Source organism: Cherax quadricarinatus, unplaced genomic scaffold (genome assembly GCF_038502225.1).
Source record: "Cherax quadricarinatus isolate ZL_2023a unplaced genomic scaffold, ASM3850222v1 Contig35, whole genome shotgun sequence".
Taxonomy (NCBI): Eukaryota; Metazoa; Arthropoda; class Malacostraca; order Decapoda; family Parastacidae; genus Cherax; species Cherax quadricarinatus.
Window position 1 is genome coordinate 110,742 of NW_027195061.1, and position 25,294 is coordinate 136,035.

Sequence of the window (25,294 nt, forward strand, 5' to 3'; positions counted from 1 at the left end):
CCAGTGTGGGCTACAAAGCGGTAGTGAATATGAAGGAGAAGTAAGAATGATTGGAAAATGATCACTGTCATGTAAGTCCGAGAGGACAGACCAGGCGAAATCTAGCGCAGTGTAGGAAGAGCAGACTGAGAGATCGATGCAAGAGAGAGTATGAGTACAGGATCAAAATGGGTGGGAGCACCTGTATTTAAAACATGGAGGGAGCAAGAAGCAAGAAAAGCCTCTAACTGGATGCCATGTGAGTCACAGTGAGACCCCCCAGAGGAAATGGTGGGCATTAAAATCGCCAAGTAATAGAAGTGGTGGTGGTAATGACGAAACAAGAAAGGCAACATCTGGGATAGATAATGCCCGAGAAGGAGAGAGATACGAATAACATTGTATACCACTTACTCAAGTGGATATGGGCTGCAGTATAATACAGTGAAGTATGAACAAATAGCTGACAGTGCGGAATATCAGTGCATATAAGAAGGGCACTTTCATTAAAGGTTCCATCAGAAAAAGGATCCAAAGAATACAATAAATCATAGCCTCACATGAGATGGATAACAGCAGAATGTAATTTTGGTTCCTGTAAGCAAACACCAACAGGGAAGAAAACCAGGAAAGCAATATCTGAAGCTCACCCCAATTACCTCTGAAGCTGCAGGTATTCCATTGTAAATAGGCCATGATTAGTAACGAGAAAGATACAAGAAATCTGCAGGTAAAGGTACCTATTGACTAGACGGGTTAGAAAAGTCCACATGTGGTGGTAGCAGAAAACATTCAAACAGCGAAGGAATGGGACGCTGTGAAGATAGGAGTTGTGCAGATGGAGGAAAGAGAAGAGGAGGAACAGGAGGTGGATCAGTGCCCATTGATGGTCTAGTCTCTTCAATATATTCTGAGATAGACAAAGATGTTGTATGGGAGACAATACTGGAGATGGAAGTAGGAGGGTGAGTAAAGATTGGGACAGCAATGGACTGTACCAAAGTAGGGGGGGGGGACAAAAGGGCAGAGGGAACTGGAGAAGTGTGAGAGGGGACAGAAGAGGAAGAAACCTGGGAGGGGGCAGGGGAGGAAGGTACAGTACAAGGAGGAGGGTGTACCTCCACACTTGTAACAGCCAGTGAGAGGTGAAGAACCAGGTACAGAGACTGGAAAGGTAAAATGTGGAGGTAGAAGGGAAAGAGAGGTTAAAGGAGATCTGAGCAATGGGGATATTTTGGACTTTTGAGAAGTAGGGGGGCAATGGGGAGGAGGTGTTGTACGAGGTCGTGTTGATACTGTAACTTGTGAGGGAGAACATGAAGAAGTGAGAACAGACTGAGGTGTTGAGGTAGGGACTTCTGAGTCCAGGAGAGAAAAAGAATTAGAGATAGAAGTGACTACGGAAGGGGTAACCACAGAAGAGGCTGCAGAAGACGGGACCCCAGAGGTGGGGGGACGTTTAGAAACACAAGTATAAGAAATACGGGGTAGTCTTCCTTGGAGGTGTAGATGAGAAACTGCCATAGCATAGGGGAAACCTTATGCCTCTTTGAGGCAATGGATTTCTTGCTCATTTAAGTAAACTTGGCAATGGCAAGAGTAAGATGGGTGAGCCTCATGATAATTAACCCTTTCAGGGTTGGCAGGTTCTCTCCTAAACTTGTTCACAGGGTCAGAAATTTTTCGAAAAAAAAAATTTTTTGTTCTTAAGAAATGATATAGAATCTTTTCCTGATCATAATGACACCAAAAGTATAAAATTTGATGGAAAACTTGCGGAATTATGCTCTCACGAAGTTAGAGATCTCGGCAGTGTTTACACATCGGTGATTTCGCCCACTTTGAGCCCTATTTTTGGCCAATTCCAATGTACCAGTTGACAAAAATCATAACTATTTCGCTAGAACTCCATTTTTTCTATAGAATGAGTACAAGAAATCACCCATTTCCCGATTTCAGCTATCCAATAACGTGGTCAGAAATTGGCAATTTTGCCATTTTCACACAAATTTCAAAAGATGCCAATTTCCAAATAGGGTCCAGAATAAACAAGACATATTTCTGACACTAAAATAACATTTCCTCTGTTCATTAGACACGTCCCCAGGCCTCTGTTATATTTCTTTTGGTTTCCACTTTGAAATTTTATTCTTACAAAAAATAGAAGATTTACTGTTATGCAGACTACTGCATTAGTGTAGAAATGGTATAAATAATATCAGCACACTTGTGAAAGAATATTAGACTCACCAGTTGATGTGTATTGGACGCGTGGCATGATTTGTTTACTTTTGAACTTTGGTAAAAATCGAACATTTCTGCTACTTTGAGCTCAATTTCAAGGTACTTTTCATAGTGAAACCAATCAAAATCATCTCAATTTCTGTAATATGTCTTCCATTCTATAAAATGAGACCAGAAAAATTAGAATACAACCATAAATAGCATAAGAAAATACACTGCAAAGTCGCTGTTTTAAACCAAAAACGCAGTCAGTTTTTTTTTTCTCATTATGCACTGTGTGCAACAGGATTTTTTTTATACCATGTACACTGACCACATAGACCCATTCTTTCATATGTAGACCTACAAGCTTTCGGTAGATATGAAGACGCTAGCATCTATGCGTACAAGTACAACACCAACCCTGGCATGCAAGCCGTACTAGCACAACACCAACCCTGAAAGGGTTAAGGCAAGAGGGAGGTAGACTAGAAGACATAATGGAATGGTCATCGGCACCACAGACTAGGCATTCGGCTATAGACCTGCAATAATTCGCTGGATGACCAAAATGCCAATAATTTCTACACTTGCGGTGTAGGGATCACAATTTAACTTGTAAACGATGTCCCGCTATATAAACAGAAGATGAGAGATTATGGCAGTCGAAAGTTAATCGAGGTACATTGCATGAGATGTACATTGTACATCTCTGCCATGGGCAGGGAGGACACAAGTGTCTACTTTGAGAATTGGGAGATCTTGGAGTTCAGCTGTTCAAGAATGTCATTGCCACATGTCTGGAAATTCTGTTGGACAATGGTATGGGGCAAAATGACAGTACCACTACAAGAATTGAGGGAATGGTGCTTTTCGATAATCACAGGAATAGTATCGATATTTGAAAGAAGAGAAAAGTCATGAGCTTGGTTAGCATTCTGGACTGTGATGATGCATGTACCACTCTTGAGAGCGTGAAAGGATATATCTCTACCAACATGGCATAGGAGCGCCTTACCAATACAGTGGACCCCGGGATAACGATACTTTTTCATTCCAGAAGTATGTTCAGGTGCCAGTACTGACCGAATTTGTTCCCATAAGGAATATTGTGAAGTAGATTAGTCCATTTCAGACCCCCAAACATACACGTACAAATGCACTTACATAAATACACTTACACAACTGGTCGCATTGGGAAGTGATTGTTAAGCGGGGGTCCACTGTACTATGGTTGGAAAGATAGGTAGTAGAGGAAGTCTGTCATAATGTAAAGAATTTAGTCCATTGTGCATTCTGAAACTGAGTGTGGAAAGGGAGTGTGTGATGCGCCGGTCTTTTCTGAGTGGAATGAGAAGGAAGTGAAGTATCATCAGGCAATTGCTGTTGGCATTTAGGAGTGGGACCGGAGTTGGTCCGACGTGGGATGGGCTGGCGATTTGAAAATTGCCGCACTGTAGAGTGAGAGGCCGGAAGCATAGTCAAAGAAAAGCGGAGGTCAGATGTATCAAAGGAGTCAGTCAATACCCCGGTACCTGAAGCAGGTGATGAAACAGCACCAGCAAGAGGTACAGGGGCATTAGAAATGTCTGAAGAGTGGTCAAAAAACAAGGCAGGGTCAGAACGGGGTGCGATATCAAGAAGGGGCCCAGGGGGAGCAGGATCATGGATTGGCGACTCCATGGTTAGATCACTTCTTTCTGTTTGTTTTTTAGAAAAAAAAGAAAGAAGGAAAGAAAAAAAAGGGGGGGGAACATGGAGGAATAGCTCCTAGGAGGCATAAAAGGACTGTAAATCCCCCTCCGCACCCAAGAGGACATCAGCACCGCAAGTAGTGCAGATGTGGCATGGAACCCATGCCATACCCTACCCTTCATGCCAGTAAGCCAGCAATTCAGGATAGCAATCTCACATCCACTGATCCACCTCAATGAACATAAAAAAGAGGGTGACCAGACACCCACCACAAAGCATACTTCCTTTGGCCACCAGCCCCAAGAATCCAACAGGCAGCCTCGAAAAATAAACTGGTCGCCCAAAAGACACCCAAAGCCACCCCCTGGGAGACCGGAGAGGGATCGGGACATCCCCAGGTGATCCAGATTCCACGGTAAACTACACCACTGCCAAGAACCTCAACGGAATGGGATGGACCCCTGGTACCCTTCCCCCCCACCTAGGAACTTGACTGCCAAGGGGAAGAATCCCAAAGGCCAAAAAGAGGAAGGGAATAAGGGAGGGATGGGGAGGAGGAGGAGGAAAGGGGAAAAAGGGAGCATGGGATAGGGTAGGGGGATTAGGGGGTAATTAGGTTCGGTCTGAGGAAGGAGACCAAAAGGTCTAATTGCTCAGACCAAGAGCCTCTTCACCACACCAAGGAACCCCCTTGAAGAGGACTACTTTCAAGAAAAGTGCTCAGAAGAGGTGTTTTGTCTGTGCACATACCACAGAATGCCAACATAAACACAGACACACTCGTTTTATGTGTGAGGAGTGTAAAACACCACTGTGCATATACCCATGTTTCAAAGAATTCTACAAGCTGCAGCAGCTGTAGGAAAGTGTCCATTGACTGTACACTTGTATATATATTATACAGCAAAAGTGATTTTCTGTATTCTTGGTTTATGTAAACAAGTTTTGCAAACAATATAATGATAATAGTGTTTGTGCTGTTAATGTGTTGCATATAAGGAGTGTATATTCAAATTCAAATTCAAAGTTTATTCTCTATAAGGATTACAATGCTGAGTTTACAGAATTAGGTTATTGTGTGTTTTACATGTAGTAAAATAATAATTACAGAGTGTACCACTAGAACACCTAGCATGACTAGGCATTTCGGGCAGACTTAGTTTAATTCTTAATTTTAAAATATTACAAATTATGAGGTAAGTTGGTATTATGGCTAAGTGACTAAATACTAGTTTGTGAGTTTAGCAATGTGAATGCTTTTGTTTTGGCACAGTACATAGTTTCAGTATTGGAGTATCACAGGATTCATTATTTTAAGATTGAGATTAATATTTCTGTTTATGATCAAATGGGTGAGTGAGTGTAAGTGTGAACCACCAGGTGGTATTCGTGTAGTTAGTTGACGGGGTGTATCAGGGAGATAAGATGTTTTCTAATGGTAGTTTTGAAGGAGATGAATGTGTCTGCAGTTCTAGAGTTCTCAGGTAGGGTGTTCCAGATTTTAGGGCCTTTGATATACATTGAATTTTTGTAAAGGTTTAGTCTGACACGGGGAATGTCGTAGATATGTTTGTGTCTGGTGTTATGCCTGTTGGTTCTGTCACAACTATAAAGAAAGCGTTTTAGGTCAAGGTTGATATTGGAGTTTAAGGTCCTGTAGATGTAGATTGCACAGTAGTAAGTGTGGATGTACTGAACAGGGAGTAAGTTTAGATCTATGAAGAGTGGGGGGCTGTGTTGCCAGGGATGGGATTTAGTGATTATTCTTCCTGCGGCTTTTTGTTGGGTTATTATTGGCTTTAGGTGTGTTGCTGCAGTTGATCCCCAAGCACAAATAGCATAGGTGAGGTATGGATAAATAAGTGAGTGGCATAGTGTGAGAAGGGCATTTTGCGGCACGTAGTATTGTATCTTGGAGAGGATCCCAACCGTTTTGGATACTTTTTTGGTTATGTGTTGGATATGGGTGCTGAAATTCAGGTTGTTGTCAAGGTATAGGCCTAGGAATTTGCCCTCATTATGTCTGGTAATTAGAGTGTTGTCGATCTTAATGTTAATTTGTGCATCTCCTGCTCTGCTACCAAACATAATATAGTAGGTTTTGTCAGTGTTAAGCGTAAGTTTATTGGCCGTCATCCAAGTCGATATTTTGATCAGCTCCTCGTTAACAATGGTGTTGAGGGTGGCAAGATTAGGGTGAAAGATGACATAAGTCGTGTCGTCAGCAAAGAGAATGGGTTTCAGGTGTTGGGATACATTTGGAAGATCATTGATGTATATGAGGAAGAGCAGGGGACAAAGGACACTTCCCTGTGGAATTCTGGTATCAAGTGGCCATGTTGTTGATGCTGTGTTTTTAATGGTGACATACTGATACCTATTAGTAAGGTAAGATTTGAAATAAGCAAGCGCGTGGCCTCTTATACCGTAATGGTCAAGTTTGTGGAGTGGGATGCCGTGGTCTACTGTGTCAAAAGCTTTTCTTAGATCAATAAAAATTCCTAGTGGATATTCCTTATTTTCCAATGCTGTGTAAAGCAGATCTAGCATTTTTATGATTGCATCATCAGTGCTTTTATTTTTCCTGAATCCAAATAGGCAGGGGTTGAGTATGTTTTGTGCCGTTATAAATGAATATAGTCTCCTGTGCACGAGTTTCTCAAAGATTTTGGATAGCAATGGTAAGTTTGATATTGGCCTATAGTTGTTTAAGTCTGTAGGGTCACCACCTTTATGTATTTGTGTAACCCTTGCCATCTTGAGTAGTTTCATGAAGGTGCTAGTTTCTAGTGACTTGTAAAAAAGTAATGAAATAGCATGCAAAAGGACATGGGCTGCTCGCTTGTACAGTAATGGTGGGACATGAGACAGATTCCCTGAGTTATTTTTAAGTGACTTTATAATCTCAGTGACTTCCGTGGGCTCAGTTGGTGCAAGATAGAAGGAATTTGGGAAATTCCCATCTAGGTAGTCCCCGGCATGGGCATTGGTATGTGGGATTTTATTGGCGAGATTAGATCCTATGGTTGAGAAGAAGTCGTTTATCTTGTTAGCTGTGTCAGTGGGATGTAGTGGTGTTTCATTAGGTTTAGTTAGGACAATATTCTTGGTTTTTTTCAGTTTGTGGGTCCCTAGAATCTGAGAGTGTGTTTTCCAGGTCTTTTTTATATCTCCTCTAGTGTCTGTGAATCTACTGGAGTAGTATAGTTGTTTGGCTTTCTTTATTACTTTGGTGAGAACTGATGAATAGTGTTTAAGAATATCTTTGTGTATTAAGCCCTGTCTATATTGCTTTTCATATTGGTGTTTCTTGTCAATGGATTTCAGAATGGTGCTGGTTAGCCATGGGCAACCAAGCCGTTTGTTTGTGATCTGTTTTGTTTTTATAGGACAATGTTTGTTGTATAGTCTAAGTAATTTGTTAAGAAAAATGTCTGTCCAGTCATCAATACCATTGGCCTTGGAGAATTCTGTAGGCCAGTCAACAGTCTCTAGGTCAGCTGTGAACTTCCTTATTGAGGCCTCGTCATGGAGTCTAAATGAGACTTTGTTGTATTCAAGTGGTGGTTTACTAGTGTTTGTCAGGAGGAAGGTAGGGTAGTGGTCTGTAGTGCTATCTGTGATTATCCCTGATTTAAGGGGGGCTAGTATATTGGTCCATATGTGGTCTATTATGGTTGCACTTGTCTCAGTGAGCCTGGTTGGTTTAGTTATTGTTGGTATAAGAAGTGTGTTGTTCATATTGTTGATGAAATCAGTTACAGGCTGATCATCTAGTATGCCAAGGTTGATGCTGAAGTCTCCAGCTAAGAGCAGGTGGTGCTTATTCATTTGTCTGTTTGTTATTAGTGACTTTAATTTCTCACTGAAATTTGGGATGTTTGTGTGAGGTATCCGGTAAATGGCACCGATTGTTATAGGTGTCTTAAGGTTTTTTACAGTAAAATTAGCAAAAATGTATTCCCCATATTCATCACTAAAGCAAGTGGTGCTAATACAAGATAATTGGTTTGAGTAATAGATTGCAATACCACCCCCAACTTGGTATGGTCTGCAGTTGTGAATTGCTGTGTATCCTGGTAGAGGGTAGATATCTATTGTGTCCTGCTTAAGCCAGGTCTCAGTAAGAATAATGCAGGAGAAGGGTGTCTTTAGTGATTCAAGGAGTGCCAGGAGGTCATCATAGTGTTTGCTTAAGGACCTGATGTTGTAGTTAAGTACTGATAGACTTTTAGCATTGTTTAGGATAGTGCTGGCTTGTGATGCTGTATAATAAAGGCAGTTACTTTCCAATAGGTTTTGATTGTGTGTCAGATTATGGAGGTTCAGATCAGGGTCAATGTGATCAATCATCTTCTAGGTTTAAATTATGGTTATTTATATCCTGAGTTGTGTGTTGAGTTCTAGTACTGATATCTGTAGTGGTGGGAAGTTTGGACAAATATATAGCTAGAGTATTTTGATCATATAGATTATAGTCACTAATACACATAATGGAGTTGGTGTTGTCTGTGTGTTGTGCTTGAATGAACTAAAGTACAACTAGGTATAAACTAGTAATATAAAAATACAAATTAAAAATAGCACCAGACTCTCACTAGTAATTGCACTATGGTTTAATATAATGAATTTGGTATTGACTATGTATTGAGCTAGAATGAGCTATAGTATAACTGAGTTTAATCTAATAATATAAAAAAGGCACAAGACTCTCAGTTGTAATTGCACTAAGGTGTTATATAAGTTGTTTACAAGAATTAGAGTATAACTAGATTTAAACTGACAAGATAAAATACACAAGTTAAGGTAGCAAAAGAATAATAAAAAAAAATGGTAAAAATAAAAATGGCAATAACTTGGTTATAATATGCTAGTAAGATGGTAGACAGGATAATATAAAAGTTGTAGTTGAAAATACTAGTTTAAAAAAGTATGGAATAAAAATGGTCAATAAAAGAAGTTTACAATAAGTTTGGTCAATATAGTTTAAAGCAAAATTGGGCAATAATAGGGATTTTAGAATAAAATTAGGCAATTGAGTATTTCTTAAGGTGAGGTAGAATTATTGAGGACAAGTTATGGTTAGTTTATACTAAAATAAGATGGAACAGTGATGCGGTAAGTTGTAAAAAAGGAGATAGATTCTGTAGATATTAAACACAATTAAGACTATGAGGTAGAATGGTCGTTGAATACAACAATGACAATCAAAAGTAGTTGGGGTATTAGAATTTTAGGGGGGCACAAATTTATGACTATATAACACTTAGGAGAGTTATTAAATGGAGAGTTAGAGGTATTGGGAAGATGGAGGGAATATTTTGAGGAATTGTTAAATGTTGATGAAGATAGGGAAGCTGTGATTTCGTGTATAGGGCAAGGAGGAACAACATCTTGTAGGAGTGAGGAAGAACCAGTTGTGAGTGTGGGGGAAGTTCGTGAGGCAGTAGGTAAAATGAAAGGGGATAAGGCAGCCGGGATTGATGGGATAAATATAGAAATGTTAAAAGCAGGTGGGGATATAGTTTTGGAGTGGTTGGTGCAATTATTTAATAAATGTATGGAAGAGGGTAAGGTACCTAGGGATTGGCAGAGAGCATGCATAGTTCCTTTGCATAAAGGCAAAGGGGATAAAAGAGAGTGTAAAAATTATAGGGGGATAAGTCTGTTGAGTATACCTGGCAAAGTGTATGGTAGAGTTATTATTGAAAGAATTAAGAGTAAGACGGAGAATAGGATAGCAGATGAACAAGGAGGCTTTAGGAAAGGTAGGGGGTGTGTGGACCAGGTGTTTACAGTGAAACATATTAGTGAACAGTATTTAGATAAGGCTAAAGAGGTCTTTGTGGCATTTATGGATTTGGAAAAGGCGTATGACAGGGTGGATAGGGGGGCAATGTGGCAGATGTTGCAGGTGTATGGTGTAGGAGGTAGGTCACTGAAAGCAGTGAAGAGTTTTTACGAGGATAGTGAGGCTCAAGTTAGAGTATGTAGGAAAGAGGGAAATTATTTCCCAGTAAAAGTAGGCCTTAGACAAGGATGTGTGATGTCACCGTGGTTGTTTAATATATTTATAGATGGGGTTGTAAGAGAAGTAAATGCGACGGTCTTGGCAAGAGGCGTGGAGTTAAAAGATAAAGAATCACACATAAAGTGGGAGTTGTCACAGTTGCTCTTTGCTGATGACACTGTGCTCTTGGGAGATTCTGAAGAGAAGTTGCAGAGATTGGTGGATGAATTTGGTAGGGTGTGCAAAAGAAGAAAATTGAAAGTGAATACAGGAAAGAGTAAGGTTATGAGGATAACAAAAAGATTAGGTGATGAAAGATTGGATATCAGATTGGAGGGAGAGAGTACGGAGGAGGTGAATGTATTCAGATATTTGGGAGTGGACGTGTCAGCAGATGGGTCTATGAAAGATGAGGTGAATCATAGAATTGATGAGGGGAAAAGGGTGAGTGGTGCACTTAGGAGTCTGTGGAGACAAAGAACTTTGTCCTTGGAGGCCAAGAGGGGAACGTATGAGAGTATAGTTTTACCAACGCTCTTATATGGGTGTGAAGCATGGGTGATGAATGTTGCAGCGAGGAGAAGGCTGGAGGCAGTGGAGATGTCATGTCTGAGAGCAGTGTGTGGTGTGAATATAATGCAGAGAATTCGTAGTTTGGAAGTTAGGAGGAGGTGCAGGATTACCAAAACTGTTGTCCAGAGGGCTGAGGAAGGGTTGTTGAGGTGGTTCAGACATGTGGAGAGAATGGAGCGAAACAGAATAACTTCAAGAGTGTATCAAGAGTGCTCACACTCCAACAGCACGTCAAGTATTAAAAACCATTTGTCTCCATTCACTCCTATCAAACACGCTCACACATGCCTGCTGGAAGTCCAAGCCCTTCGCACACAAAACCTCCTTTACCCCCTCCCTCCAACCTTTCTTAGGCCGACCCCTACCCCGCCTTCCTTCCACTACAGACTGATACACTCTTGAAGTCATTCTGTTTCGCTCCATTCTCTCTACATGTCTGAACCACCTCAACAACCCTTCCTCAGCCCTCTGAACAACAGTTTTGGTAATCCCACACCTCCTCCTAACTTCCAAACTACGAATTCTCTGCATTATATTCACACCACACATTGCCCTCAGACATGACATCTCCACTGCCTCCAGCCTTCTCCTTGCTGCAACATTCATCACCCATGCTTCACACCCATATAAGAGCGTTGGTAAAACTATACTCTCATACATTCCCCTCTTGGCCTCCAAGGACAAAGTTCTTTGTCTCCACAGACTCCTAAGTGCACCACTCTCCCTTTTCCCCTCATCAATTCTATGATTCACCTCATCTTTCATAGACCCATCCGCTGAAAAGTCCATTCCCAAATATCTGAATACATTCACCTCCTCCATACTCTCTCCCTCCAATCTGATATCCAATCTTTCATCACCTAATCTTTTTGTTATCCGCATAACCTTACTCTTTCCTGTATTCACTTTTAATTTTCTTCTTTTGCATACCCTACCAAATTCATCCACCAATCTCTGCAACTTCTCTTCAGAATCTCCCAAGAGCACAGTGTCATCAGCAAAGAGCAACTGTGACAACTCCCACTTTGTGTGTGATTCTTTATCTTTTAACTCTACGCCTCTTCCCAAGACCCTCGCATTTACTTCTCTTACAACCCCATCTATAAATATATTAAACAACCACGGTGACATCACACATCCTTGTCTAAGGCCTACTTTTACTGGGAAATAATTTCCCTCTTTCCTACATACTCTAACTTGAGCCTCACTATCCTCGTAAAAACTCTTCACTGCTTTCAGTAACCTACCTCCTATACCATACACCTGCAACATCTGCCACATTGCCCCCCTATCCACCCTGTCATACGCCTTTTCCAAATCCATAAATGCCACTAAGAACTCTTTAGCCTTATCTAAATACTGTTCACTTATATGTTTCACTGTAAACACCTGGTCCACACACCCCCTACCTTTCCTAAAGCCTCCTTGTTCATCTGCTATCCCATTCTCCATCTTATTATTATTATTATTACTCTTAATTCTTTCAATAATAACTCGACCATACACTTTACCAGGTATACTCAACAGACTTATCCCCCTATAATTTTTGCACTCTCTTCTGTCCCCTTTGCCTTTATACAAAGGAACTATGCATGCTCTCTGCCAATCCCTAGGTACCTTACCCACTTCCATACATTTATTAAATAATTGCACCAACCACTCCAAAACTATATCCCCTGGAGTTTACCTGGAGAGAGTTCCGGGGGTCAACGCCCCTGCGGCCCGGTCTGTGACCAGGCCTCCTGGTGGATCAAAGCCTGATCAACCAGGCTGTTGCTGCTGGCTGCATGCAAACCAACGTACGAGCCACAGCCCAGTTGATCAGGAACTGACTTTAGGTGCTTGTCCAGTGCCAGCTTGAAGACTGCCAGGGGTCTGTTGGTAATCCCCCTTATGTGTGCAGGGAGGCAGTTGAACAGTCTCGGGCCCCTGACACTTATTGTATGGTCTCTTAACGTGCTAGTGACACCCCTGCTTTTCATTCGGGGGATGGTGCATCGTCTGCCAAGTCTTTTGCTTTCGTAGTGAGTGATTTTCGTGTGCAAGTTCGGTACTAGTCCCTCTAGGATTTTCCAGGTGTATATAATCATGTATCTCTCCCTCCTGCGTTCCAGGGAATACAGGTTTAGGAACCTCAAGCGCTCCCAGTAATTGAGGTCTTTTATCTCCGTTATGCGCGCCGTGAAAGTTCTCTGTACATTTTCTAGGTCGGCAATTTCACCTGCCTTGAAAGGTGCTGTTAGTTTACCTGGAGTTTACCTGGAGAGAGTTCCGGGGGTCAACACCCCCGCGGCCCGGTCTGAGACCAGGCCTCCTGGTGGATCAGAGCCTGATCAACCAGGCTGTTGCTGCTGGCTGCACGCAAACCAACATACGAGCCACAGCCCGGCTGATCCGGAACTGACTTTAGGTGCTTGTCCAGTGCCAGCTTGAAGACTGCCAGGGGTCTGTTGGTAATCCCCCTTATGTGTGCTGGGAGGCAGTTGAACAGTCTCGGGCCCCTGACACTTATTGTATGGTCTCTTAACGTGCTAGTGACACCCCTGCTTTTCATTGGGGGGATGGTGCATCGTCTGCCAAGTCTTTTGCTTTCGTAGTGGGTGATTTTCGTGTGCAAGTTCGGTACTAGTCCCTCTAGGATTTTCCAGGTGTATATAATCATGTATCTCTCCCTCCTGCGTTCCAGGGAATACAGGTATAGGAACCTCAAGCGCTCCCAATAATTGAGATGTTTTATCTCCGTTATGCGCGCCGTGAAAGTTCTCTGTACATTTTCTAGGTCGGCAATTTCACCTGCCTTGAAAGGTGCTGTTAGTGTGCAGCAATATTCCAGCCTAGATAGAACAAGTGACCTGAAGAGTGTCATCATGGGCTTGGCCTCCCTAGTTTTGAAGGTTCTCATTATCCATCCTGTCATTTTTCTAGCAGATGCGATTGATACAGTGTTATGGTCCTTGAAGGTGAGATCCTCCGACATGATCACTCCCAGGTCTTTGACGTTGGTGTTTCGCTCTATTTTGTGGCCAGAATTTGTTTTGTACTCTGATGAAGATTTAATTTCCTCATGTTTACCATATCTGAGTAATTGAAATTTCTCATCGTTGAACTTCATATTGTTTTCTGCAGCCCACTGAAGGATTTGGTTGATGTCTGCCTGGAGCTTTGCAGTGTCTGCAATGGAAGACACTGTCATGCAGATTCGGGTGTCATCTGCAAAGGAAGACACGGTGCTGTGGCTGACATCCTTGTCTATGTCGGATATAAGGATGAGGAACAAGATGGGAGCGAGTACTGTGCCTTGTGGAACAGAGCTTTTCACCATAGCTGCCTCGGACTTTACTCTGTTGACGACTACTCTCTGTGTTCTGTTAGTGAAGAAATTATAGATCCATCGACCGACTTTTCCTGTTATTCCTTTAGCACGCATTTTGTGCGCTATTACGCCATGGTCACACTTGTCGAAGGCTTTTGCAAAGTCTGTATATATTACATCTGCATTCTTTTTGTCTTCTAGTGCATTTAGGACCTTGTCGTAGTGGTCCAATAGTTGAGACAGACAGGAGCGACCTGTTCTAAACCCATGTTGCCCTGGGTTGTGTAACTGATGGCTTTCTAGATGCGTGGTGATCTTGCTTCTTAGGACCCTTTCAAAGATTTTTATGATATGGGATGTTAGTGCTATTGGTCTGTAGTTCTTTGCTGTTGCTTTACTGCCCCCTTTGTGGAGTGGGGCTATGTCTGTTGTTTTTAGTAACTGTGGGACGACCCCCGTGTCCATGCTCCCTCTCCATAGGATGGAAAAGGCTCGTGATAGGGGCTTCTTGCAGTTCTTGATGAACACAGAGTTCCATGAGTCTGGCCCTGGGGCAGAGTGCATGGGCATGTCATTTATCGCCTGTTCGAAGTCATTTGGCGTCAGGATAACATCGGATAGGCTTGTGTTAATCAAATTTTGTGGCTCTCTCATAAAAAATTCATTTTGATCTTCGACTCTCAGTCTGGTTAGCGGCTTGCTAAAAACTGAGTCATATTGGGACTTGAGTAGCTCACTCATTTCCTTGCTGTCATCTGTGTATGACCCAGTGTGCAGCAATATTCCAGCCTAGATAGAACAAGTGACCTGAAGAGTGTCATCATGGGCTTGGCCTCCCTAGTTTTGAAGGTTCTCATTATCCATCCTGTCATTTTTCTAGCAGATGCGATTGATACAATGTTATGGTCCTTGAAGCTGAGATCCTCCGACATGATCACTCCCAGGTCTTTGACGTTGGTGTTTCGCTCTATTTTGTGGCCAGAATTTGTTTTGTACTCTGATGAAGATTTAATTTCCTCACGTTTACCATATCTGAGTAATTGAAATTTCTCATCGTTGAACTTCATATTGTTTTCTGCAGCCCACTGAAAGATTTGGTTGATGTCCGCCTGGAGCCTTGCAGTGTCTGCAATGGAAGACACTGTCATGCAGATTCGGGTGTCATCTGCAAAGGAAGACACGGTGCTGTGGCTGACATCCTTGTCTATGTCGGATATGAGGATGAGGAACAAGATGGGAGCGAGTACTGTGCCTTGTGGAACAGAGCTTTTCACCGTAGCTGCCTCGGACTTTACTCTGTTGACGACTACTCTCTGTGTTCTGTTAGTGAGGAAATTATAGATCCATCGACCGACTTTTCCTGTTATTCCTTTAGCACGCATTTTGTGTGCTATTATGCCATGGTCACACTTGTCGAAGGCTTTTGCAAAGTCTGTATATATTACATCTGCATTATTTTTGTCTTCTAGTGCATTTAGGACCTTGTCGTAGTGATCCAATAGTTGAGACAGACAGGAGCGACCTGTTCTAAACCCATGTTGCCCTGGGTTGTGTAACTGATGGGTTTCTAGATGGGTGGTGATCTTGCTTCTTAGGACCCTTTCAAAGATTTTTATGATATGGGATGTTAGTGCTATTGGTCTGTAGTTCTTTGCTGCTGCTTTACTGCCCCCTTTGTGGAGTGGGGCTATGTCTGTTGTTTTTAGTAACTGTGGGACGACCCCCGTGTCCATGCTCCCTCTCCATAGGATGGAAAAGGCTCGTGATAGGGGCTTCTTGCAGTTCTTGATGAACACAGAGTTCCATGAGTCTGGCCCTGGGGCAGAGTGCATGGGCATGTCATTTATCGCCTGTTCGAAGTCATTTGGCGTCAGGATAACATCGGATAGGCTTGTGTTAATCAAATTTTGTGGCTCTCTCATAAAAAACTTCATTTTGATCTTCGACTCTCAGTCTGGTTAGCGGCTTGCTAAAAACTGAGTCATATTGGGACTTGAGTAGCTCACTCATTTCCTTGCTGTCATCTGTGTATGACCCATCTTGTTTAAGTAGGGGCTCAATACTGGACGTTGTTCTCGATTTTGATTTGGCATAGGAGAAGAAATACTTTGGGTTTCTTTCGATTTCATTTATGGCTTTTAGTTCTTCCCGCAATTCCTGACTCCTAAAGGATTCTTTTAGCTTAAGTTCGATGCTTGCTATTTCTCTGACCAGTGTCTCCCTACGCATTTCAGATATATTGACCTCTTTTAGCCTCTCTGTTATTCTTTTCCGTCGCCTGTAAAGGGAGCGCCTGTCTCTTTCTATTTTACATCTACTCCTCCTTTTTCTTAGAGGAATAAGCCTTGTGCATACATCGAGTGCCACCGAGTTAATCTGTTCTAGGCATAAGTTGGGGTCTGTGTTGCTTAGTATATCTTCCCAGCTTATATCGGTTAGGACTTGGTTTACTTGGTCCCACTTTATGTTTTTGTTATTGAAGTTGAATTTGGTGAATGCTCCCTAGTGACTAATCTCATTATGTCGGTCTGGGGCTCCGCGCATACATGTCTGAACCTCAATTATGTTGTGATCTGAGTATATTGCTTTAGATATGGTGACACTTCTTATCAGATCATCATTGTTAGTGAAGATGTGGTCTAGTGTATTCTCCAGTCTAGTAGGCTCTATTATTTGCTGGTTTAAATTGAATTTTGTGCAGAGATTTAAAAGCTCGTGTGAGTGTGAGTTTTCATCAGAGCTGCCTCCTGGTGTTATTACTGCAACAATATTATTTGCTATATTCCTCCATTTTAGGTGCCTTAAGTTGAAATCCCCCAGGAGCAAGATGTTGGGTGCAGGAGCTGGAAGATTTTCCAGACAGTGGTCAATTTTTAACAGCTGTTCCTGGAATTGCTGGGATGTTGCATCCGGAGGCTTGTAGACTACCACAATGACTAGGTTTTGGTTCTCGACCTTTACTGCTAAAACTTCCACTACATCATTTGAGGCATTAAGCAGTTCTGTGCAAACAAGTGACTCTGCAATGTACAGGCCAACCCCCCCCCCCTCCATTTGCCTGTTCACTCTGTCACATCTGTATAGGTTGTAACCTGGGATCCATATTTCGCTGTCCAAGTGATCCTTTATGTGGGTCTCAGTGAAAGCTGTGAACATTGCCTTTGCCTCTGCAAGCAGTCCATGGATGAAAGGTATTTTGTTGTTTGTTGCTGGCTTTAGACCCTGTATATTTGCAAAGAAGAATGTTATCGGACTGGTGGTATTGTTGGTACTGGGGGGGATTTTTTTTCCGGCATTAGTATCTGTATCTGTTGGTTTGGAGTGGAGGCCATCGACTGTGGTTCCACTCCAGGAATGACTGGATTTGGTGTACGATTTCTGCCATTTCCTGCCAGTTTTCTTTCCTTCCTGGCACTAAAAAACCTCTCCCTCTTGAGTGGCTGTGGCTACCCAGGTTTTCCCATGGCCTGGATGTTTTGTATCTTTTTGTCCCCTTTAGATAGTATGCCTGGCAATTTAAGTTAATGCACAGTCTTTCCTGTACTGAAGAGGTACACAGTTCAGGGTGAAAAAGCTTACAGGAAGGGAGTTTGCATTTTCCTGTTGTCATATGGGCATGGCATTTTCTAGGGTGGTCATAGTTGCACGTCCCATCTGTTTTTCCAGATTTCCCATGCCAGCAGATACCAAGTGCATAGTATGTGCACAGGCTTGGTTTCCGTTTGCCTTGGGTTTCTGTGACTGTATTCCCTGTTGGTGCATGTTTCCCTGTCTTACTTCTATCCTCCCTAGCACCAACAATGGAGCTCCCACCAGTTGTTTTTGGTAATATATCCTCACTATTGCTAGTGGAGTCCTCTTGTTTGCTATTTCCTGCGGTATTTCTAGTTTGCAATATTGGTTTTATCTTATCTTTGACTACACTTGTTTCCCTACTATGGCTCCTGTCCCCAATGGAAATAAGTCACTCTGTCTGACTTTTTTGGGTTATCCTAGGTTCTCTACACATATGCTGCTATGTATGATAATTCTATGTAACTGTATTTGTGTATACCTGAATAAATTTACTTACTTACTTACTTACCCTATGAGGTCATTTATATGTATTCCTTCCTGCGTATAATTCCCGACTACCTGGACAAAATCTCCAGCTTCGCCATTACTGTCTCCCAGGACAGCATCTCCAGCTTCACCATTACTGTCTCCCAGGACAGCATCTCCAGCTTCACCATTACTGTCTCCCAGGACAGCACCTCCAGCTTCACCATTACTGTCTCCCAGGACAGCACCTCCAGCTTCACCATTACTGTCTCCCAGGACAGCTCTGTCAGCCCCACATTTACTGACTACCAGGACTTCATCTCCAGCCTTACAGTTTCTGACTACATGGCCAGTATCAAGGGCAGTACCATTCAGCCCAGACTTTTTATGTTCCCATCTGTTGTAGAAAGCTTCCAGGTTTTCTATGAAAGCAGCTTTGATGTTGTCCTCTTTTAATACCCTTGTGATTTTAGTCCACAGATTTATCTCATTTGGGCATACCCAAAAACACTTCCCTGTTTTAATACCGCTTGTAGCTAGTTCTTGGATATCTGCACAAGGGGCAGATCAATCCCGGCTGCCTTACCCCCTTTCATTTTACCTACTGCCTCACGAACTTCCCCCACACTCACAACTGGCTCTTCCTCACTCCTACAAGATGTTATTCCTCCTTGCCCTATACACGAAATCACAGCTTCCCTATCTTCATCAACATTTAACAATTCCTCAAAATATTCCCTCCATCTTCCCAATACCTCTAACTCTCCATTTAATAACTCTCCTCTCCTATTTTTAACTGACAAATCCATTTGTTCTCTAGGCTTTTAATATTTTGCAACACAGGAAGACAGTATCAGAATTGGGTTTGTGACAGTGAAAGGGTTAATCATGTGATTACTCTTTAATGACTTCATTTGAAAAAGTGAAACTCTTCTGTAGTATAGTTAATTATACAAATACAGTGGACCCCCGACTTATGATTAGCTCACAACTCGAACAATTATGTAAGTGTATTTTTGTAAGTGCTTTTGTAAGTGTATTTTTGGGGGTCTGATACAGACTAATCTAATTTACAATATTCCTTAAGGGAGCAAATTCATTCGGTAACGGCATCCGAACTGCCTTCTGGAACGAATTAATATCGTAAGTCGAGGGTCCACTGTATACTGATTGTTTTAATTAAGATGAAGCTAGGACAAATTGCTAACAATTTTGTGGCACCCCTGGGCACTGTCAGTGGCACACAAGAGTGCCACAGCTCCCTGGTTGAAAAACAGCTCTAGTGTATGTATGATATAAGTGGTAGTTACTGTGAAGAAGTTTTACAATATCTTGGATTTTCAGAATTGTCTATATAATTTAATATGAACACCTAAATGATGAGTAACTTAATAGGATTCAGTTTTAGATTCCAACCCTATTTTAGTGTAAAATGTCAATATAAAAATTCACCCGTTTGAGTATAAAATCTAACATAGTATTCGTTTCTGCAGGATGACAGCAAGCCAGAGGAGTGTAAAGTGTGTTTTATCAATTATGATGAAGAACTACATCGACCACGCACTCTGCCGTGTGGCCACACATTCTGCTCACAATGTATTAAAGATACAATAAAGAATGGTCAACTCAAATGTCCGAGCTGCCGTGTTGTGCACAGTGCTACAGCTGCTACTCAGTTCCCAATCAGTTATGGTATGGAGGCTCTATTAAAGAAATTCAGAAATATGCAGGTCACATCAGTGGGACCTGAATCACCAAAATCTGGTCAAGACCACACAAGAGGCATCGGCAAGAAGTTACAGTCTGTGGTACAGGAACAAAAGAGCAGCATCAGTAACCTTATAAGAAAGTGTGATGCAGTACTATCCCAGCTGGGCAAGTACCAGGGGCAGGTGAGGGACTGGAAGACCCAGCACCACCAACTGCAGAACAAACTCTATGATCTGGTGGAGCAGAACAAGGTAGCACTAGAACTCCTGAAACAGGAGGATACCAGTGTGGTGAATATGACAACAGAAGGAGGGGCAGGAAAGAAGCAGCTGCAGACCATGCTGGATTGTCTTGACACAGTCACCACTATACAGGAGGTTGACACAACTTGTGATGAAGCTGATCAGTACAGTGTGCAGGCTGAAGATTGGATTCAGAAGTGTCAGGAACTTTTCCCAAATTTCATCATTGCTGGCACCTCAGTGAAGGTACACTCATAGAGACAATTACTCTCACTCAACTGAAAGCAGCAATTTTTTTTATTTTTTTTTATTAACACATCAGCCAATTCCCACCAAGGCAGGGTGGCCCAAAAAAGAAAAACTCCCACCATCATTCACTCCATCACTGTCTTGCCAGAGGAGTGCTTTACACTACAGTTTATGAAGCTGCAACATTAACACCCCTCCTTCAGAGTGCAGGCACTGTACTTCCCATCTCCAGGACTCAAGTCCGGCCTGCCGGTTTCCCTGAATCCCTTCATAAATGTTACTTTACTCACACTCCAATAGCACGTCAAGTATTAAAAACCATTTGTCTCCATTCACTCCTATCAAATGCGCTCACACATGCTTGCTGGAAGTCCAAGTCCCTCACACACAAAACCTCCTTTACCCCCTCCCTCCAACCTATCCTAGGCCGACCCCTACCCTGCCTTCCCTCCACTACAGATTTATACACTCTCTAAGTCATTCTGTTTCGTTCCATTCTCTCTACATGTCCAAACCACCTCAGCAACCCTTCCTCAGCCCTCTGGACAACAGTTTTGGTAATCCCACACCTCCTCCTAACTTCCAAACTACAAATTCTCTGCATTATATTCACACCACACATTGCCCTCATGCATGACATCTCCACTGCCTCCAGCCTTCTCCTCATTGCAACATTCATCACCCATGCTTCACAGCCATATAAGAGTGTTGGTATAACACTACTCTCATACATTCCCCTCTTTGCTTCCAAGGACAAAGTTCTTTGTCTCCACAGACTCCTAAGTGCACAGCTCACCTTTTTCCCCTCATCAATTCTATGATTCACCTCACCTTTCATCGACCCATCTGCTGACACGTCCACTCCCAAATATCTGAATACATTCACCTCCTCCATACTCTCTCCCTCCAATCTGATATCCAATCTTTCGTAACCTAATCTTTTTGTTATCCTCATAACCTTACACTTTCCTATATTCACTTTTAATTTTCTTCTTTTACACACCCTACCAAATTCATCCACCAACCTCTGCAACTTCTCTTCAGAATCTCCCAAGAGCACAGTGTCATCAGCAAAAAGCAACTGTGACAACTCCCACTTTGTGTTTGATTCTTTATCTTTTAACTCCATGCCTCTTGCCAAGACCCTCACATTCACTTCTCTTACAACCCCATCTATAAATACAGTGGTACCTAGGGATACGAACTTAATTCGTTCCAGAAGGCTGTTCGAGTGCCGATACCGAACGAATTTGTTCCAGTAAGGAATAATGTAAATTAGATTAATCCATTTCAGAACCCCATAAATACACTTACAAAAGCACTTACATAAATACACTTACACAATTGTTCGAGTTTTGATCTGTTCGTATCTCGAGGTACCACTGTATATTGGACAACGATGGTGACATCACACATCCTTGTCTAAGGCCTACTTTTACTGGGAAATAATCTCCCTCTTTCCTACATACTCTAACCTGAGCCTCACTATCCTCATAAAAACTCTTCACTGCTTTCAGTAACCTACCTCCTACACCATACACCTGCAACATCTGCTACATTGCCCCCCTATCCACCCTGTCAACTGCCTTTTCTAAATCCATAAATGCCACAAAAACCTCTTTACCCTTATCTAAATACTGTTCACCTATATGTTTCACTGTAAACACCTGGTCTACACACTCCCTAACTTTCCTAAAGCCTCCCTGTTCATCTGCTATCCTACTCTCCGTCTTACTCTTAATTCTTTCAATAATAACTCTACCATACACTTTACAGATTTATTCCCCTATAATTTTCTTCATAATACTAGTTATTAAAACACTTCAACAGTAATATTTAAGTTTTTCATTTTTAAATGTTTACATTTACAGCATTACAGTAATTATACATCCTGTTGGTTCAAATTTAATTTTTTTCTTATGCAGTACAAAAATAATGTAGTTTACATGTAAAAAAAAAAAAAGTCATTGTTAGGCACAAAAGAAATCCTAATATTTGAAGACTTTAAGTAGACAAAGACTATTAATCCTCTCAATGTCTAGACTCCCGATCTTAAACTTTTTCTCTGTCCAAAAATTTATATAAGAAAAATGGTAGAGAATGTTTTTCTGAAGGTAATGAGACCATAAGTACGAAATTTGATGGAAGACTTCAGGAATTATGCTGGTGCAAATACAGTGGTCTTGACGCAGTTAATACACTGGTGATATTTGGCCAATTTGAGTCCTATTTTAGGCCAGTTCCATTCAATTAAATTCCTAGGTAATTTGCTAGTAAGCTTTCCATTCTATTGACTGAGCACAAATATTCAACTGAAGTGGCCAACTGTGTAGGTGAAAAGTTTCAACCTAGAGATACCTAATTGTTGCACATGTGTCTTGTTTATCAACTTGCCAGTGTTGTGTACCATTATTATAGTCACAGGTTGACGGAGAAGATTGAAAAGATGTGTAAAAGAAAAGCTGAAAGTTAACACAGAAAATAGCAAGGTTATGAGAGAGAATTTATCTGGGCAATGGAAAATTGAACTTCAAGTTAAAATGGAGCAAATATAGAGGAAGTGAATGTGTCAGTAGATTGGTTTTAAAAAAGTGAATCATAGAATATCTGACCGAAAAAAGTTCAATAAAGTGTTGAGGAGTGTTAAGAAAAGTTTATCAATTGAGGCAAAAGAAAATGTACCAAGAGTTTAGTAGCAGTAGCAGTTACATTTGTTGTGAGACATGATCTATGTTGTAGTTAGAAGGATGTTGTGAGGCATGATGTTTGTTGTAGTGAGAAGGATGTTGTGAGACATGATCTTTGTTGTAGTGAGAAGGATGTTGTGAGACATGATCTTTGTTGTAGTGAGAAGGATGTTGTGAGACATGATCTTTGTTGTAGTGAGAAGTGAGATGTTGTGAGGTATGGTCTTTGTTGTAGTGAGAAGGATGTTGTGAGGTATGGTCTTTGTTGTAGTGAGAAGGATGTTGTGAGGCATGATGTTTGTTGTAGTGAGAAGGATGTTGTGAGACATGATCTATGTTGTAGTTAGAAGGATGTTGTGAGGCATGATGTTTGTTGTAGTGAGAAGGATGTTGTGAGACATGATCTTTGTTGTAGTGAGAAGTGAGATGTTGTGAGGTATGGTCTTTGTTGTAGTGAGAAGGATGTTGTGAGATGATGTTTGTTGTAGTGAGAAGGGAGATGGAGGAAGTGGAGATGTTTCGATTAAGATCAATGTTTTGTATCAGTATTCTGAAGAGAATCGAGAGAATTATAATTAGATGATGTAATATACAATGCATAATTTAGGAAGCAGAAGGATAGTTTAGGTTTAGTTACTTAGAAAATATAGAATAAGATGGTTAAGTCTAGGGTAGAAGGAAGGGTTGGAGGGAGAGTGAGAGTGATCTTTTAAGATATGAGACTTAAATATTTAACGTGTGTGGGTGTGTGTGTGTGTGTGTGTGGAGACCACCATTAATATTTGTGTTGGTATTGACAGTTGCAGGAAAACATCAAGAAAGCCCTGGACATGATGACCAGAGAGACAGTTACCACAGATGTCCCTGTCCTCCTGGAAGACTCTGGCTCCACCGTCATGGAGAAAGTTGAGAAAATTACTGGTGACATCCATCTGAAGTTAACTGTAAGTTGAAAGTACTTGTGAATTTCTTTTTCATGTGAGACATTAATCTTGTTGGCACAATAACCTGTGATTTCTATAGTTTAAAATTATTATCTACTCTGTAATACCTACTGTTATATCTAATCTGTTATACATAACTCTTCATAATGTTTTGACTGACAGGTTACTCTAAATTCCTTATAGTTATCAGACTGTTTTAAAAATGGGCACTGTATTAACTAAACCAACTCGCAGAAACAGTAAATAAAGTGAATCACATCTTCTCCACCATAGTAAATAATTTATCCAGCTAAATTCTAAATTTTCAAGGCCAGGTTATTGAATATCTCGCTGATAATTATCCCAATTCTTTCTACTTTTTTTTTCAATATATGTACTACCGGTCGTCTCCCACTGACGCAGAGTGACCCGATAAAATAGAAAAGATAATTTTTTTTTTATTAACACATTGGCCAATTCCCACCAAGGCAGGGTGGCCTGAAAAAGAAAAACTTTCATCATCATTCACTCCATCACTGTCTTGCCAGAAGGGTGCTTTACACTACAGTTATAAAACTGCAACATTAACACCCCTCTTTCAGAGTGTAGACACTGTACCTATCCCCAACTAATTCTGTAGTGGTTATCTTAACCCTTTGAGAGTCAAGAGGCCCTCCCCCAAACTCGTTCTCAAGGTTGAAACAATTCTGGAAAAAAAAAAAAATTTATGAAGTCATGGAGAATCCTTTTCCAATCATAACGGCACCAAAAGTATGAAATTTGATGGAAAACTTATGGAATTATGCTCTTGTGAAATTAGCGGTCTCAAAGTGGCCAATTTTGCCCACTTTGAGCCCTATTTTCGGCCACTTCCAATGTTGCAGTTGACTAAAATCATAGCTATTTCCCTAGAACTCCATTTGTTCTATCGACTGAGTACAAGAATCCACCCATTTACTGATTTCAACTACCCAGTAAAGTGGTCAGAAATTGGCAACTTGGACAATTTCACACAAATTTCAAAAGATGCTAATTTCTAAATAGGGTCCAGAATAAACAAGACAGTCATTCCTGGCACTAAAATAACATTTTATCTGTTCATTAGTCACATCTCTAGGCCTCTTTTACATTACTTTTGCTTTCCATTTTGCATTATTGTAAAAATGGTATAAATAATATCACTGCACTTGTGAAAGAATATTAGATTCACCAGTTGATGTGTATTGGATGCATGGCATGATTTGTCTACTCTTGAACATCGGCAAAAATCGATAATTTTTGCTACTTTGAGCTCAATTTCAATGTACCTGTCATCATGAAGCCAATCAAAATCATCTCTATTTCTGTAATATGCCTTCCATTGTCTCAATTGAGAAAGGAAACGAGAATACAACCATAAATACCATACAAAAATACACTATAAAGTCGCTGTTTTCAACCAAAAACACAAAATTTTTTCTTCTCATTATGCACAGCGTGCTTCAGGATTTTTTTTATACTACGCACACTGACCACAGAGACCCATTCTTCCATATGTAGGCCTGTTAGCTTTCTTCCAACAGATTTGAAGGCGCCAGAATTTAGGTGTACAAGTGCGTGACCGACTCTGGCTGCAATGACATGCAGTGGACCCTCGCCTAACGATATTA

The 25,294-nt window shown here is 41.3% G+C and overlaps 1 protein-coding gene across 3 annotated transcripts in view; it reads left to right on the plus strand.

Annotated features, from left to right (window-relative positions):
* LOC138850962 (uncharacterized) overlaps window positions 1-25,294 on the plus strand; it is a 173,520-nt gene that overhangs the window by 51,977 nt on the left and 96,249 nt on the right. For 2 of the 3 annotated variants that reach the window (XM_070079886.1, XM_070079887.1), the window contains exons 3-5: window positions 17,967-18,182; window positions 19,328-20,032; window positions 23,523-23,666. In XM_070079886.1, coding sequence (XP_069935987.1) covers window positions 17,967-18,182; window positions 19,328-20,032; window positions 23,523-23,666 — 1,065 coding nt within the window. The remainder of the gene's footprint in view (window positions 1-17,966; window positions 18,183-19,327; window positions 20,033-23,522; window positions 23,667-25,294) is intronic. The other variant, XM_070079888.1, reaches the window with a different exon arrangement.